At 45.7% G+C, this 14325-nt stretch overlaps 1 protein-coding gene across 6 annotated transcripts in view; it reads left to right on the forward strand.

Moving 5' to 3' along the window:
• The window catches only part of Erc1 (ELKS/RAB6-interacting/CAST family member 1), a 135314-nt gene that overhangs the window by 10864 nt on the left and 110125 nt on the right, over nucleotides 1-14325 (forward strand). For all 6 annotated transcript variants that reach the window (XM_042670134.1, XM_042670136.1, XM_042670137.1 and 3 more), the window contains exon 2: nucleotides 9341-10161. In XM_042670134.1, the coding sequence (XP_042526068.1) occupies nucleotides 9490-10161 (672 nt within the window). In that variant the 5' untranslated portion in view covers nucleotides 9341-9489. The remainder of the gene's footprint in view (nucleotides 1-9340; nucleotides 10162-14325) is intronic.

A 14325-nucleotide genomic window follows, 5' to 3' on the forward strand; every position in this document is an offset into this window, starting at 1 on the left:
TCAAACGTCAGGACCTTGCTAGCCATTCAGAAACATTCCTTAAGAAACTTTTCAGGGCCAGGCGCTGGTGGCTCACGCCTGTAATCCTAGCTACTCAGGAGGCTGAGATCTGAGGATTGCGGTTCAAAGCCAGCCGGGGCAGGAGAGACCGTGAGACTCCTATCTCCAATAAACCACCAGAAAACCGGAAGTGGCGCTGTAGCTCAAATGGTAGAGCGCTCCCCTTGAGCTGAAGAACTGAGGGACAGCGCCCAGGCCCAGAGTTCAAGCCCCACGACCGACCAAAAAAAGAAAAAAGAAACTTCTCAGGGCATCTGAGAGGACTGGGGTCCTTAGGGAAGGCTGTCCATCCTGGAACTTGGTGCTCTTGAAGGATCTTGGCATGGATAGCTGATAGAAGCAGAGAACAACTGGGATGAGCAACCTCATATTTATTTTTAAGTATCTACTTGACAAGTAGATATTTGTCATGGTGAGAACTTTGCTACAACTTACAATTAGGTCGATTAACTGATTGATAACGCTGATTAAAGCCTGCTATTAACCTTATTGTGGCTGAGTTACTCCCCCTTCCATAGAAGAGGATGAACTGGTAATGCAGCTGTGTTCTGGACGCTTCTCTGTGTTGGTCTGCCTGCTGTTCCCAGTGGAGGTGCTGTTTCAGTTTCGGCGCACCGGAACATCAGGGCAGTGTTTTCCTGTGGTCAGTACTGGGGAATCAGAGGAAGGACATACAACCAGATGTATGCTGTTAGAAAGCTTGTACTTCCTCAGTTACAGGTTGAGGGCAGAAGCAGACATCTGTGCTTACATTGCATGTGTTGTTTTCTTTTTCCTGAGCCTTCCACTCCTCACAGAGATATTAGCAGTCACCATCCCTGCTTCAGCAGTTAATTTTGTGTAAATTAGTGCTTAGCAAACGGGAGACTTCATTTAAACTCTTGGTTTATAGTGAAACTTGACTATCAACTCTTGAAAATAAAACATGTCCACTCCTTTTTCTTTTTGGATAATGTCATCCCTTCCTTTCCTTTCCTCCATTCCTCCCAATCATCAATTCTTTTTTTTTTTTTTCTTTTTTTATTGTGAAAATACTGTACAGAGGGGTTACAATTACATGGGCAAGATAATGAGTACATTTCTTTTTTTTTTTTGGGTCCGGTCGTGGGTCCTGAACTCTGGGCCTGGGCGCTGTCCCTCAGCTCTTCAGCTCAAGGCTAGCGCTCTACCACTTGAGCCACAGCGCCACTTCTGGCTTTTTTCTTTTTGCTTATGTGGTGCTGAGGAATTGAACCCAGGGCCTCATGCAAGCAAGGCAAGCACTCTACCACTGAGCCACCTTCCCAGCCCCAACATGTCCACCCTTTAGCCCAGTCTGGCTGGCCTGTGTTCATCAGGCTGTGTTTGAACTTGTAATTCTCCCTAAGCCTCTGGAGGGCCGTGTGTTTTTTTTTTCTTTCCCTTATCGGAAGGAAGAATTTTCAGTAGTAGTTTGTTACACATCATTCCTGTGTGCATACACACAGCATGTGTATTATTTTGTATGTAAGTGACTGCACTGAGTGCACTCTTCTATAATTTGCTTTCTTCTTTTACTTCACAATATACTATAGACGACTTTGTGTGTCAGATGTAGATTAGCATTTTATTTTATTGGTTTTTTTTTGTTTTGTTTTTGTTTGTTTGTTTTTTGGATCTGGTTATGGGGCCTAAACTCTGGGCCTGGGTGCTGTCCCTCAGCTCTTCAGCTCAAGGCTAGCGCTCTACCACTTGAACCACAGCGCCACTTCCGGCTTTTTTTTCTTTTTGCTTATGTGGTGCTGAAGAATCAAACCCAGGGCCTCATGCATGCCAGGGCCTCATGCATGTAAGGCAAGCGGTCTACCACTGAGCCACCTTCCCAGCCCCTATTTTATTGTTTTGTTTTTGCCAGTCGTGGGGCCTGAACTCTGGGCCTGGGCGCTGTCCCTCAGCTCTTCAGCTCAAGGCTAGCACTCTACCACTTGAGCCACAGCATCACTTCTGGCTTTTTCTGCTTATGTGGTGCTCGGGAATCGAACCCAGGGCCTCATGGATGCAAGGCAAACACTCTACCACCAAGCCACCTTCCCAGCCCTTAGCATTTTATTTTATTTTATTTTTTTGTCGGTTGTGGGCCTGAACTCTGGTCCTGGGCGCTGTCCCTCAACTCTTCAGCTCAAGGCCAGTGCTCTACTACTCGAGCCACAGCACCATTCTAGCTTTTTCTGCTTATATGGTACTGAGGAATTGAACCCAGGGACTCATGCATGTGAAGCAAGCACTCTACCACTGAACCATCTTCCCAGCCCTAGCCTTGCATTTTATACTTTGGAGTTAACTCCCCTTTTTGGAAATTTAAGTTCACCTCTTGGTAGTACAAACAGTGATCAAATATTATTGTACATGTACCTTCCTAGCTGGTGAAAAGATGTTTTGTTTTTGTCGGTTGTGGGGCTTAAACTCAGAGCCTGGGTACTGTTCTGGAGCTTTTTAGCTCAAGGCTAGCGCTCTACCACTTGAGCCACAGCATCACTTACACTTCTGATGGTTTACTGGAGATAAGAGTCTCACAGATTTTCCTTCCTGGGCTGGCAAAGAACCATGATCCTCACATCTCAGCCTTCTAAATAGCTAGCATTACAGGTGTGAGCCATCAGTGCCCGGCTAGGGGAATATTCTGCTTTTTTGGTGGTTCTGGGGCTTGAGCAAGGATGTGATTGCCAAGGGCTTACACCCTAAGAACGGAGGCTGCCATGCTGTCTGATAAGCCACCACGGCCTGCTGAGGTGAAATGTCCGAATGGACATAGAAGGCAGAGAGTAGAAGTACTATGGAGGCGAGAGCAGCAGCAGCTGTAGTTTGTTCCAGAACCTTTGTCTTGTGCATTTCCTCTTGAGAAGAAAAGACTGTGGGAACCCGCATGCCATGCAAGGGGCAGAGCGGGGTCGCCAAGAGAACGGGCCACTCTGATGTGTGTGGGGGCATGGTTGATTGAGTTGCCTGTGTGCAGCTGTGTGAAGGCTCATGACCGTATTGGTGGTTACTAGAATCCTGTCGTTTCAAGGAGTTCTGTAGTTCGTTCTTATTTACTTGTTTTTCCTCACTTGGGGGAAAATATGTATTAAGATAAATTCCTAGAAATGTGCTGACTAGTGCTTATTAAAAACCTGACAAGAACCTAGTGGCTCACCCCTGTCATCCTAGCTACTCAGGAGGCTGAGATCTGAGGATCATGGTTCAAAGCCAGCCCAGGCAGGAAAGTCTGTGAGACTCTTATCTCCAGTGAACCACCAGAAAACCGGAAGTGGAGCTGTGGCTCAAAGTGATAGAATGCTAGCTTTGAGTGGAAAAAGCTCAGGGACAGCACCCAGGCCCTGCATTCAAGCCTCAGGACCAACAAAAACAAAAAAAACGAAAACTTACCAAGAGCTAGATATTTTATACTCATTTACAGATTTTAGGGATCCTTGGAAGAGCATGTTCTGTCCATTTCGTAGGTGAGGATATGTGAGTTAAAGGGGTACAATGGCAGTTCAGGTATCGTTTTAGTATTTTTTAAAAAAATCAGCATCTGGGTGCTATTAGCTCATTCCTGTAATCCTAGCTACTCAGGAGGTTTAGATCTGAGGATTGTAGTTAAAAATTAGCTAGCTTGGTTAGGAAAGTCCATGAGACTCTTATCTCCAATAAACTACTCAGAAAACCCAGAAATAGTGCTGTGGCTCAAGTGGTAGAGTGCTAGCTTTGAGCAAAAGAAGCTCAGGGACAGCATCCAGGTCCTGAGTTCAAGCCCCCGGACTGGCACAAAAAACAAAACAAAACCAATAAACCAAAACAGAAAAAGGAAGAAAAAAATCAGCTGGGTGCCAGTGGCTCATGCCTGTTATCTTCGCTACTCAGGAGGCTGAGATCTGAGGATTGTGATTTGAAGCCAGCCCAGGCTAGAAATTCCCTGTGAGATTCTTATTTCCAATTAACCACTCAAAACCCAGTTGTGGCACTATGGCTCAAAGTGGTAGAATGTAACCTTGAGAAAAACCTCAGGGACAGCACCCAGGCCCTGAGTTCAAGCCCCATGACTGACAACGCCCGCGCCTCACCCCTCCCCCCCCAAAAAAAAATAACTCATTCTAAATACTTGATAGAACTCTGGCTATGATATTGACAAATAATTTAATAGAGATTAATGGGGATGTAGTTCAGTGGTAGCTTACTTGCCTATCTTGCTTGTCATGCATGATCCTGGGTTCTATCAAGAAAACAAGCACTACAAGAAAGTAAAACCCCAAGCACCCCAAGCTCTAGAAATACTTCAATATTGAGACCTGGTTTGTACCTACAAGCATATGTTCTGTATATAATTGTTGTGTGTGTTAACATTTTATTCCTTAGAAAATGGAGTTGCCTTACTCTGTTTTGGCTCAGCTTATGCCATCTTCTTAGAACTAATATTTAAACTAAAGACTTTCCTGTTTTTATTCATGTAGGAAGAACAGTTTGTTTTTTAAAAACTGAGATCTTGCCTGTTGAGTAACAGGAGAGAAGAGAACAGAAATAAATAGCCCGACATGTAAGAGACAGTTGATAATTTATGGAATTTGGACATAACTTAAAGATAGAAGAAATAGTTTCTTAACATGAGAGAAAATGTTAAAAAAAAAAAAAGACTTTCAGTGGTTGTTTTCAGTCATATTTAACTCATATTTAGATATAGATTTAAATGTTTATTACTGCCAGGTGCCAGTGGTTCACGCCTACATTCTTAGCTACTCAGCAGGTTGAGATATGAGGATCCTGGTTCAAAGCCAACTCAGGCAAGAAAGACGTTGAGACTCCTAACTATAGTTAACTACCAGAAAAGTGAAAGTGGCACTGTGGTTCAAAGTGTTAGAGCACTAGCCTTGAGTGAAAGAGCTCTGGGACAGTGTCCAGGCCCTGAGTTCAAGGCCCATGACCAAGTGGGAAAAAAGGCTACTACTTTTTTTGTTGTTTGTTTTTTTGCCAATTCTGATGCTTGAACTGAGGACCCGGGTGCTGTCCCTGAGCTCCTTTTGCTCAAGGCTTGCTTCTACCACTTGAGCCATGGTACCACCTCTGGCTTTTTCTGTGATTTAATTGGAGATAAGAGTCTCATAGACTTTCCTGCCCAGGCTGGCTTTGAATCTTTGAATCTCAGTCCTCAGATCTCAGCCTCCTGAGTAGCTAGAATTGCAGGTGTGAGCCACCGGCGCTCCACTTGAGTCTTATTATTTTATTTTGACAGTACTGAGGTTTGAACTTAAGGCCTCATACTTTCTAGGCATGCGTTTTACCATTTGAGCAATGTCCCAGGCCTAAAGTAAGTCTTTGATGATCTTGTTTTCTGCATGCCTTTCTGAATATGCCCCAAATGCAAGACCCTGCATTAACTGCCTGTTGGTCAGGACTGCTTGCAGACACCCTGGGGGTGAGGTCATGTCTCATTGCACAAGAGCAGCTTACTGCTTTATATAAAAGTGATGCATTTACAAAGCTAGGTATTCCTCAGCTGTGCGGTAAACCCCAGAGAATGCAGAGCGCCCATGTGAGCCCCTCTATTCTCTGTGCAAGGCTTGTAACGGGGAGCCAGTGCAGACATGCTCATGCTGGCTGAGCTCTGAGTAGTAAACTTGTGTCTGCTGCAGGAGACTCATGCTGCCAGTACCCACGGAACACCCACAGGTTAATGTGTTAAGTTGTCAGTAGGGCAGAATAAAACCCAGATTTTACAGTGCTCATCTTGGCTTTGGCCTAATGCGACTAGAAGAGGAGCTGTCCTTCCTGTTTTCTGCCATCTTTTTTATATACAGTAGGCGTCCCTTTTTGGTGTATTTTTTGTTTTTTGTTTTTGTTGTTCGTGGGGCCTGGACTCTGGGTCTGGCCGCTGTCCCTCAGCTCTTCAGCTCAAGGCCAGTGCTCTACCACTCGAGCCACAGCGTCACTTCTGGCTTTTTCCACTTAAGTGGTGTTGAGCAAGCGAACCCAGGGCCTCATGCATGCGAGACAAGCGCTCTACCACTGAGCCACCTTCCCAGCCCCGGCATCTCTATTTTATGATCCACATCTGAGAAGTCAACTAGCTGTGATTGAAAATTCTCAGAATAGCTGGGTATGGCGGTTCCTTCCCATAATCCCACACTCAAGAGGCTGAAGCAGGAGGATCACAAATCAGAGGCCAGTCTGTGCTGTAGAGAGAGACACAGACAAGTGAACAAGCGAGCCAGGCATCTGTGGCTCCTATCTTCAATAACAGTTACTCAGGAGGCTGGGATCTGATCTGAGAATCTCTGTTTGAAACAGCCCAGGCAGGCAAATTTAAGGATTGTGGTTCGAAACCAGTCCAGGCAGAAAAGTCCGTGAGACTCTTATCTCCAGGTAACCAGCAAAAAGTCAGAAGTGGAGGCTTAGCCCAAGTGGCAGAGCAACCTGCCAGTCATGATTGGGTGAAAAGTCATGAGAGTGGAAGTCCCTGAGTTCAAGACCCAGTACCAGCAAACCCTGAAATAGCACCAAATGATGAGCGAAAATGAAATCATGTCTGAACGGAGCAGGTAACAGCAGTTAGGTACACAGTATTTTCACTGATTTTGCTGTCATAACTAGTGGTGACAACGAGTCAGGGAGGAGGGCCTGTGAAGTTTGGATACAGACACAATGCTACTTTACATAAGGAACTTGAACAGCTACAGATTTCAGCATCCATGGGGATTTCTGCCACTAATCTCATGGATACTGACAGATAGCTGTATTTAATCTTAGGAAAAATAGGCTTGTTGTAATCTGCTAAACTGATTTCGCAGCCTACTATCGGTCATAATCCAAAGTTTGAAAACATCGATTAGCGGATTCTGGGCAAGAGGCATGGAGTCGTCTTAGAAAGTTGTTGTAATTAAGCAGGGAGTGATGGCAGGAATTGTGGACCGGAGGAGCAAGATGGATGTCGGGTAGTGGGAAGTGAGGTGGGTAGGAATTGTGTTCTTCGATGGTATTGGGAATGAGGGAGATGTAGTCTTCTGGCCTGAGCAGCCAGTGTCATTGACTTGACTAGAGGGAGAAGCCAGGGCGAGCCTTTTATCTCCCACAGGTACAGACTTGCTTATAGATTGGGGAGACCAAGGCGCAGAGTTCCCTTTGGGGGCATAATGGCTTGGGGTACATTTAAGAAGGAGAACCGGAAATTTCTACGTGGTGGGATAGAGGGTTCTGATTGTCAGAAGGGAAGGTTTGGATTGGGTATGTAAATTTGGCGTTTGCGTTGCGCAGGTGATTTATTGCCATGGGGGCAGCTGTACCAAGGATGGGTTAACAGGGATGCAGGTGTAATTGTGGAGGTGACAAACGTTGAATGGAGGGAAGAACACAGAGGGGACGGGCACCGAGTGTGGTACGGAGCGTCAGCATCAGCAGGTTGAGTGCTGACGACGTAAGAAAGGCAGTAGAGGAGCAAGGGCTGGAGGGAGTGGAGGGGAACAGGGTCAGGTGAGTGTTGATGGAAATGAAAGCCTGGCGTGAGGCAGGGTCGTAGGGCCTGTGTGATGGCTGTCTTCCTGTGATACTGTCCGACAGGGCTGCCTTTCCACAAACTGGGAGGCTTACAAGTCAGCAGACTCCGGAGTCTCTCATTCCGGGATCTAGGTTTCTCCCTGAGGCCTTTCTCCTTAGTGTGTTAGATGGCCATCTTCCTCTGGTATCTTCACATGGTTCACTCTTTTTTTTTTAACCTGGCTCACTCTTTTGCTAACCTAATCTCCCTCTTCCTCTTAAATAGAACGTACATCCTCTTTCTCCCTCTCTCCCTCCTTCTCTCTTGTCTGAGACCAGGACTTGAACTTGGTACCTGATGCTTTTGTTCATTGGCTAGTGCTCTACCAACGAAGCCATACCTCCATTTCTAGATGTGACACATTCCCTGTTGCCTTCTGTAGAGCTCAGATTACTCATGAAAGGAATCTTACTTCATGACTAGGTTTGTTCTTGGAAAGAAGTTGCATAGCACTGTTTGTAGAGCACTGTTGCTGCTTATGAGGTAGAGGGAAAATTTGAGTCTCTTCTTAAAGGTCTGTGTTCTGGGTACTTCCTGTCCCATTTGTTGTTACCCTAGAACTTTTACTGATTCCTTAATATAGCCTGTTAGATTGTCAGGGTGTTCATGTATTTGAAGATTTTTAACCTTCTTGGGTTTGACCAGTATGTCTATAAAACTGTATTTTTAGACCGTTGGGCCCCAAGTTCAGGACTCACACTTTAGATCCAGCCATTTGCCTCCATAATGCCTACTATGGAGACCTGGTGAAGGGCAGAGAAAGATTTATGACGTGGCAGCCATGGGAAGACAGCCCCTCTTCAGTCGTCTTTAGGAGTAGACTTTGGCTCCAGGTTAACCGGGAGAACCAGGAGTAGGAAGTAAGAGAGGTACACATAGCAGAGCAGTCTCAGTCCACAGGACAGCCTGCTTGACCATTGCTCATTCTTTGGTCTGGTCTGGTCTTCGTTGCTCTACCGTTTAAATAAACTCTCTGGGGCATGGTCTCCTAGTTTTTGGCTGCTTCCTTTAAGATAAGAAGATGGCCTTGTTTATTTGAGAAACAGTTTGTCTGTCACAAGATGCTTTTCAGTGAGCCCTACCTTTCCTGGACTCCAAGGAGATGGTAAAGGGACTGCCGGAGAGAATGGCTTGGGTCAGAGGACCCAGATGCAGAATGTGGGGCCAGGGAGGGCAGAGCGCTCAGCTTCTGATTTACAGACCCAGAAAAAGCATCCTGCACGTTCCTCTTACATGTAGTCACTTGGATACCAGTTTAAAGGAAGGAACGCTAATACATATAAAACCCACTAAAAAAAAAAAGCAATGAATTTTTGTAAATAAGACTTATGTGAAGCCTGCTGTTACCTGACCTAAGCCAGCTCTTTGGAAGAAAGTTAGGAAATCAGAGACCTAGTTAGACTCACAGGTGCTCCTCGGCTTACCATGAGTCATGTCCTGATAAACCCCCATCATAAATGGAAAATGCGTGGGATACACACGTGACCTTCTCACGTCGTGCTGGCCATGGTGCAGCGTGGACTTGTCCTTGTTTACCGGCACAGTGTAGAGTCTGACTGAGCTGCGGCTTGTGCCCCTGCTCAGCATCTGGAGGGCATGTTTTTAACCATGTTTAGCTGGTTTGGAAAAGATCAAAATTCAAAGTATGGCTTCTGCATGCATTCAGCACTTATACCTCCTGAGGGCGAAGGGAAAGCTCCTGAGAAAGGAAGTATTTGTCACTGGAGGACTACTAACTCTGCGATCTTTTCATTACAGATATGGTGTAAGATACTTCTTCAAGACTGGACAGGTGGAGACCCTTATTTCCGATAGCCTTAAGCTGACGCGTAGCCATAGGAAAAGCTCACGGAGTTCCATTGTTTCCGCTTTACTTTTTTCCTGGCACCTAAGTTCACCTTGCAACCATGTATGGAAGTGCCCGTTCTGTTGGGAAGGTGGAGCCAAGCAACCAGAGCCCCGGGCGCTCCCCTCGACTTCCCCGGTCCCCCCGCTTAGGTCACCGCCGGACCAGCAGCACTGGAGGGAGTTCCGGAAGCAGTGTTGGCGGCGGCAGTGGGAAAACCCTTTCGATGGAGAATATCCAGTCCCTAAATGCTGCCTATGCCACATCTGGTCCCATGTACCTCAGCGATCATGAAAACGTGGGTTCCGAGACACCTAAAAGCACCATGACCCTCGGCCGCTCTGGGGGACGCCTGCCTTACGGCGTTCGGATGACCGCCATGGGCAGCAGCCCCAACATCGCCAGCAGCGGGGTGGCTGGTGGCGACTCCATAGCGTTTGGAGAGCATCACCTCCCTCCCGTCAGTATGGCGTCCACGGTCCCTCACTCCCTTCGCCAGGCACGTGATAACACCATCATGGACCTGCAGACGCAGCTGAAGGAGGTGCTGAGGGAGAATGACCTGCTGCGGAAAGATGTGGAGGTGAAGGAGAGCAAGCTGAGCTCCTCCATGAACAGCATCAAGACCTTCTGGAGCCCCGAGCTCAAGAAAGAGCGGGCCCTGAGGAAGGACGAAGCCTCCAAAATCACCGTTTGGAAGGAGCAGTATAGAGTCGTGCAGGAGGAGAACCAGGTGGGTTTCATACACATGTATCTACTTCGATGGTCAGAATTCGTGCATAGAAATGAAATAGGCCATTCCTCTCCTGTTTTAGAGTAAATACTTCTCCAGTAGAGATGTGGTCTTGCTCTGTAGCCTAAACTAGTCTCCAACTCTTGATTCTTTTGCCTCCACCTCCAGAATGCTGGGGTTACAAGTGTGCACCACCAAATCTGTTTAAAGCTGTAGCCTTCAGGGGTAGAGTATGTATAAATACATAATACTTGAAGTGGACTTGAGGTACCTGGATCTCTTGTTGCATTAGCTAAGCACCGGGGTACCTTGGTGAGGATGCTGTAGACACATGTCTGTTTTACTGAGCAAAGTTATTGACCTAATTTTTTTTTATTGTTGAAGTAATTGAGGCATTTGTTTATACTGATAGCTTCGAAGCTATACAGAACAAAAGCCTCTTGCAGTATTTTTTCCAATTAGGAAGCTACATTCAAACTTAAAATATTGAGTCTCCAAAAAAAACCCCATTGTGGGCACTTAGCACTTCCGTGCAAGAGAAACATCCACAGGGTTTTCATGCCAAAAAAGCCATATGTGCCGAAGAAGGGTGAGCACTACCTCGTCTAGATTCCACCCCTTGCCCTAATTAAACACCAGCGCCGGCAGGAATAGATTCTTCCCGCAACCACTATAATTACCACACAATCCTAAAATTGTATAACTTTGGTCCAAAAAACAAAGGGTGCAATTTTAAAGTAAAGCAAGACACTGCAATGAGATACAAGAGACTGAGAATGCTAATTAATAGATTATAGCCAGCCAGCAGTGAGCCCTAATTAACTCTGCAGTCATCATACCCTCCGTAGCTTTCAGAGGTCAGACATCTTCCACTTTACCAAGATTGGCTTAATAGGATTTACAGTAATTAAATAAGGTTCCCCATTTCTGTCTGAGACTGGGGATTTGGGTCCATTCTAAGTATTTGATCTGATGGGACCACAGAGATCTGTTTCTAGTCCTATGTAAGAACACATTTGCCTAGAATTGCCTGATGTGTGTGGTTTATTATTATGGAATCCTTACAGAAGATTGTTTCTACAACAAAAATACACAGCTCTTTTTATATCTATCTTTTTGTTACTAAACTTTCAAATAACTGGTGGTTGGTGAGCTAAAAGTCTTTACCCTTTTAATAGTGAGGACTTTCTTTTTTATTAAATTGAGAATAAGAATAGCTTTTAGAGTATGTCTGCTAGAGAAAAAAATGAAAAATGAAAATTCAGCTGTGAGTTTGGTGGAATTGCAGAGCTAATAAAGCTTTGGATAAGTTAGGTTTGTTTTTTTTTTTGGCCAGTCCTGGGGCTTGAACTCGGGGTCTGGGCGCTGTCCCTGAGCTTCTTTTGCTCAAGGCTAGTGCTCTACCACTTGAGCTACAGCGCCACTTCGGGCTTTTTCTTTTTTTCTTTTTCTTAGTTGTGAAAATACCGTACAGAGGGCTGGGAAGATGGCTCAGTGGTAGAGCGCTTGCCTTGCATGCCTGAGGCCCTGGGTTCGATTCCTCAGCACCACATAAGCAAAAAGAAAAAAGCCGGAAGTGGCGCTGTGGCTCAAGTGGTAGAGCGCGCTAGCCTTGAGCTGAAGAGCTGAGGGACAGCGCCCAGGCCCAGAGTTCAGGCCCCACGACCGGACCCAAAAAAAAAAAGAAAATACTGTACAGAGGGGTTACAATTACATGAGCACGGTAATGAGTACATTTCTTATCAAGCATTGTTACCTCCTCCTTTGTTTCCCCTTCCCATCCCTTCCCACCCTTCCCATCTCCCCCCCCCCCACCCCTACCTCTCTTTGGGCTTTTTCTATGTATGTGATTCTGAGGAATCGAACCCAGGGCTTCATGCATGCTAGGTGATCACTACCACTGAGCCACATTTCCAGCCCTCAGTTAGATGCTTATTTTAAAAATAATTCTTTTTTTTTTTTTTTTGTCGGTTGTGAGGCTTGAACTCTGGGCCTGAGCGCTGTCCCTCAGCTCTTCAGCTCAAGGCTAGTGCTCTACCACTTGAGTTACAGCGCCACTTCCGGTTTCCTGGTGGTTTATTGGAGATAAGAGTTTCACGGAGGGGCTGGGAAGGTGGCTCAGCATGCTTGCCTTGCATGCATGAGGCCCTGGGTTCGATTCCTCAGCACCACATAAGCAAAAAGAAAAAAGCCAGAAGTGGCGCTGTGGCTCAAGTGGTAGAGTGCTAGCCTTGAGCTGAAGAGCTGAGGGACAGTGCCCAGGCCCAGAGTTCAGGCCCCACGACTGGACCCCCCCCCCCCCAAAAAAAAAAAAAAAAAGAGTTTCACGGACTTTCCTGTCCAGACTGGCTTTGAACCTCGATCCTCAGATCTCAGCCTCCTGAATAGCTAGGATTACAGGTGTGAACCACCGGCACCCGGCAAAAATAATTCTTTTAAAGTACTTTCACTGAAGTTTCATGTGGCCGTAGTATATACTTCTGTTTAAGATTACAGGGTGGCAAGTGACTTGAGAGCCTTTTGCCTTTTGTTACGCCTTTTTCATTTTGGGGTTGGGTACCCCGACCCTTGCTGAAGATCAAACCTATGAGCTTTGCATATGCCATGAAGTGGTCCACCACTGAGCTACACCCCCCCAGTCCTGGAGTCTGACTTCTGTGATTTTCAGTTTAGTTAGAGATCAAGAGAATTTTAAGTTCATAAGTGTAAAACAGGACGAATTCATCCTGTATAAATATTTTGTCATTTGTTCTTATTTAGAGACCACTGGCAGGTAACATTATATAATTTTAGACTACATTTTAATCTGCTTCTTAGTAAAAACCATAATTATTTGCATTATGTGAACTCATGTCTTTTAAAGTCTGATCTTAAAGTTTATGATCAGTGTTTGGGCTGTTTTTTTTTTCAGAAGTATTTTTTTGTCAGGGTGATGTACAGAGGGTTTACAGTTACATAGGTAAGATAATAAGTACATTTCTTGTCTTGTTACCTCCTCCCTCATTTTTCTCCCACTTTCCCTGCCCCCCTCCCCGGGGGTTATTTATTTTTGGCAATTTGATTTGAACATGAAGATTATGAATGATTTATTGAAAGTATTGTGGAGAGGCTGGGAAGGTAGCTCAGTGGTAGAGCGCTTGCCTTGCATGCCTGAGGCCCTGGGTTCGATTCCTCAGCACCACATAAGCAAAAAGAAAAAAGCCAGAAGTGGCACTGTGGCTCAAGTGGTAGAGCACTAAGCCTAGAGCTAAAGAGCTGAGGGACAGCGCTCAGGCCCAGAACTCAGGCCCGACGACCAGACCCCCCCCCCAAAAAAAAAAAAAAAGTATTGTGGATAAATCTGTATTCTAATTTATTTTCCAGACACCCAGTCTCTTGTTTCAGAACTTGAATGTGTTCAAGGCACCATGTAGAGTACCCAGAGAAAGTGAAATCATATGCAACATAGAGTTGTTCCTGTTGAGGAATTAATCATTTTGAGGAGCCAAATGTGTATGTGTATGGCTTATTAAAATGTAGTTTTCCTGTCTATTACATCCATTCGCACGTGAGGTACGGAGGTGGGCATGGGGCTTGCCCAGATATGGTTGGGAAATGTGCTTCCTGCAGTGTTGTAGGATACCATGACCAGCAGTTCAGTGAATAAAATACAAGGACTGCATGAATATCTGACATGGTTCGTTTGTGAGGAAATAAGGACGGAGAATGGCAGTCTTTCTTTTTACTTTATCTTCCCTCCTTTTGGGTCCTACAGTGCAGTTTAGTGGGTGATTTCCTTATTTCCTTTTCTTTTCTTTTTTTGTGCCAGTCCTGGGGCTTGAACACAGGCCTGGGCACTGCCCTGAGCTCCTTCCGCTCAAGGCTGGCGCTCTACCACTAGACCCCTACCTCCACTTGTGACTTTTTGTTAGTTAATTGGAGATTAGAGTCTCATGAGCTTTTCAATTGTGTCTGGTTTTGGCCTACGATCCTCAGATCTCAGCCTTCTGAGGCTAGGATGACAGGTGTGAGCTATGGCTGCCTGGCTTGGCCTTTTTTTTCTTGTTTGAGTCCTGGCTCTGCAGGTCAGGGTTGGGTGTGTGGCCTTGGTGGTTTAGTCTCTCTGCACTTCCAGTTACCTGGTCTTGTCTCTGTCAGCTGTCCCTGCAGGATTCTGCCTTGGTT

Source organism: Dipodomys spectabilis, unplaced genomic scaffold (assembly GCF_019054845.1).
Source record: "Dipodomys spectabilis isolate Male_0828 unplaced genomic scaffold, ASM1905484v1 ptg000521l, whole genome shotgun sequence".
Taxonomy (NCBI): domain Eukaryota; kingdom Metazoa; phylum Chordata; class Mammalia; order Rodentia; family Heteromyidae; genus Dipodomys; species Dipodomys spectabilis.